This window comes from Nicotiana sylvestris, chromosome 11 (assembly GCF_000393655.2).
Source record: "Nicotiana sylvestris chromosome 11, ASM39365v2, whole genome shotgun sequence".
Taxonomy (NCBI): Eukaryota; Viridiplantae; Streptophyta; class Magnoliopsida; order Solanales; family Solanaceae; genus Nicotiana; species Nicotiana sylvestris.
In genome coordinates this window covers 87,987,040-87,990,140 of record NC_091067.1, presented here as the reverse complement: position 1 = coordinate 87,990,140, position 3,101 = coordinate 87,987,040, and the positions used below count along the sequence as shown (strand labels likewise).

Here is a 3,101-nt window from a genome sequence, read left to right as displayed (position 1 = left end):
AATTCACTTACATAAAGAATTGCATGATCATGGGCAAGCTATTGCCGAGTTGAACACCATAATGAATCAAATAGCCAAAGCTCAACTTCAATAAGTGCAAGGTCCCAAGCAAGTAAATGCAATTGAGAGAGTTAATATGATGGTAAACAAGAGAAGGCAAAAGGGTCCTCAAGTGCAAAACCATGCGGAAAATTATGTACAAGATGATAGTGGATTTGATCAAGATGGATAATACAATGAACAAGAGGAGAAGGTACAATATGTGAACAACTTCCAAGGGCAAAGAAATAACAATAAAGGCCTAAATCAACAACAATGGCGACCACAAGAAAATCAAGGGAATTGGAATTCAAACAACCAAAGTAATTGGAACGGTGGTAACAACCAAGGGAATAGGAACAATCAAAGCAATAAAGGAAATTGGAATGGTCAAAATCATCAAGGCAATTGGAGTGGCAATAATCAAGGCTACTGTGGAGGCAACAACCAATGAAGGTGGAACAACAACAACAACTGGGGGTCGGGTTCCCAAAGGCCCCTGATGTTTCAACGACCGAGCAACCCACCTCCCTATCCTTCTCAAGGTCCGAGTTCTTCCAACAATGAGATGGCTCGAATTGAGAACATCTTTAAACAAATGATGGAGAAGAATGTCGATTCCTATGCTCAACTAGCCTCTCACAACACTTCAATTCACAATTTGAAAGTTCAATTGGGCCAAATCTCGCAAGCATTGAACACTTGTCCTAAGGGGGCACTACCAAGTGATACGGTGGTGAACCTAAAGGGCGGGAGCAATACGGGACATGCCATGGATGTTACTATAAAGAATGGAAAAGGTGTGGATGCAACCACCTCAAGCCAAAAGAAAATTATGGATGATGAGCAATTGGTGCAATAATATAAGATGCCAAGAAATGATGCGGAAGCAAATGATTAGGTGAGAATTTGATATTGAAGACAATGTAGAGGAGACTCAAGAAGAAGTGAACCCGTTTAGGGAGCACATTGTTGACATACCGGAACCGGTAGTGTCAAAGGCTAAGGCACCAATACCAAGGCCTCCTCCTCCATATACTCAAAGGCTTGTCAAGCAAAATGGCAAAAACCAATTCAAAAAGTTCATTTACATGATGAAGAGTTTTTCTATTAATGTGTCATTGCTTGAGGCCTTGGAGCAAATGTCAGGTTATGCAAAGTTCATGAAGGACTTGGTGACAAAGAAGAGGCTGATAAATTGTGAGACTATAAAGATGACATATCAAATAAGTGCAATTGTGCACTCAATGGCTCCTAAATTGGAAGATCCAGGCGCTTTCACAATCTTGTGTACAATTGGAAGCGCGGACTTTGCCAAAGCTCTTTGTGATATCTGGGCGAGTATCAACTTGATGCCCTATTCGGTGTTTAAAACTTTGGGAATTGGGAAACCAAAACCCACATCTATGAGGTTACAAATTGCAGATTGTACTATGAAGAGATTATTGGGTATTATTGATGATGTGTTGGTTCGTGTTGATAAGTTCATCCTCCTGGCCAACTTTGTGATTCTTGATTGTGAAGTGGACTATAAGGTGCCTATTATTTTGGGTAGACCTTTACTTGCTACGGGGAAGGCCCTTGTTGATGTGGAAGCTGGTGAACTTACCTATCGAGTGGGTAATGAAAAGGTGGTCTTTCATGTGTGCAAATCTATAAGGCAACCGAATAGTAATGAAGTTTGTTCGTTTGTGGACTTGGTGGCCAATGTGATTATTGATGATGCTAGTGCCACAATGAATATTGAGGATATTTTGGAGGCTGTTTTACTTAACCTTGATGATGATGAGGAGAAAAATGGCTATGTGGAATGTGTGAATTTATTGCAAGGAGTGGGGTCGTACACTTATGAACCTCGCAAATTATCCTTGGATCTTGAAAACCGGAAGACTCCTCCAACAAAGTCCTCAATCGAGGAGCCTCCTACTTTGGAGTTAAAGCTATTGGCTCCATATCTCAAGTATGAATTCATTGGCCTTTGTTCTACTTTACCAATTATTCTTTCCTCTTATTTGACTAACGTACATGTAAACTCCATATTGGTGGTGTGACAAAAGAGGAATAAAGCTATAGGATGGACATTGGCGGATATTCGGGGCATAAGCCCCGCCTTTTGCATGCACAAGATTATTTTTAAGGAGGATGTCAAACCCTCCATTAAACATCAAATGAGGCCAAATGAAGCAATACAAGAGGTGGTAAAAAAAGAGATCATAAAATGGTTGGATGCCGGGGTTATTTACCCCATTTCCGATAGTTCATGGACTTCTCCAATGTAATGTGTCCCAAAGAAAGGGGTCATGACTGTGGTTATCAATGACAAGAACGAGGTGATTCCTACAAGAACGGTGACCAGGTGAAGAGTGTGTATGGACTATTGCAAGCTCAACAAAGTCACAGGAAAATATCATTTTCCGCTTCCCTTTCTTGATCAAATACTTGATAGGTTGGTCGGTCATGCTTTCTATTGTTTCCTTGATGGGTATTCCGCCTTACAATCAAAGTCTTATTGCTCTAGAGGATCAAGAAAAGACTACTTTCACTTGTCCCTATGGTACTTTCACATTCTCGTGGATGCCATTTGGGTTATGCAATGCACCATCGACTTTTCAATGGTGTATCATGGCTATCTTCACCGACATGGTAGAGGATTTTCTTGAGGTCTTCATGGATGAATTTTCCGTGGTCGGGAATTTTTTTGATGATTTCTTGAAAAATTTGTATAAGGTCTTGCCAAGATGTGAAAATACGAACTTGGCATTGAATTGGGAGAAGTGTCACTTTATGGTCGTGGAAGGCATTGTCCTTGGCCACAAAATTTTGAAGAATGGTATTGAGGTCGACAAAGCCAAAATAGAGGTGATTTATAAACTTCCTCCCCTACATCTGTGAAGGCAGTGAGGAGTTTCTTGGGACATGCGGGGTTCTATCGCCATTTCATTAATGATTTTTCCAAAGTAGTAAACCCCTTGTGTAAGCTTTTGGAGAAGGATGTCAAATTCCATTTCAATGAGGATTGCATGAAAGCATTTGAATTGCTCAAGTTAAAATTGATAACTACT

General features: G+C 40.4%; 1 protein-coding gene across 1 annotated transcript; it reads left to right on the top strand.

The window, feature by feature from the left end:
* The first annotated feature begins 607 nt into the window (after positions 1 to 607).
* On the top strand, positions 608 to 2,090 carry LOC138881296 (uncharacterized). Its single transcript, XM_070161510.1, has 2 exons — positions 608 to 839; positions 970 to 2,090. Exons 1-2 carry the CDS (start codon positions 608 to 610, stop codon positions 2,088 to 2,090), a joined length of 1,353 nt encoding a protein of 450 aa, XP_070017611.1.
* The last annotated feature ends 1,011 nt before the right edge of the window (positions 2,091 to 3,101 follow it).

Excerpts from the sequence above, each read along its gene's own strand:
- LOC138881296 (XM_070161510.1), top strand. The coding sequence starts at position 608 with ATGGCTCGAATTGAGAACATCTTTAAACAAATGATGGAGAAGAATGTC. Across the intron at positions 840-969 it reads TACTATAAAGAATGGAAAAG|AGGAGACTCAAGAAGAAGTG; the intron begins GTGTGGATGCAA and ends AAGACAATGTAG.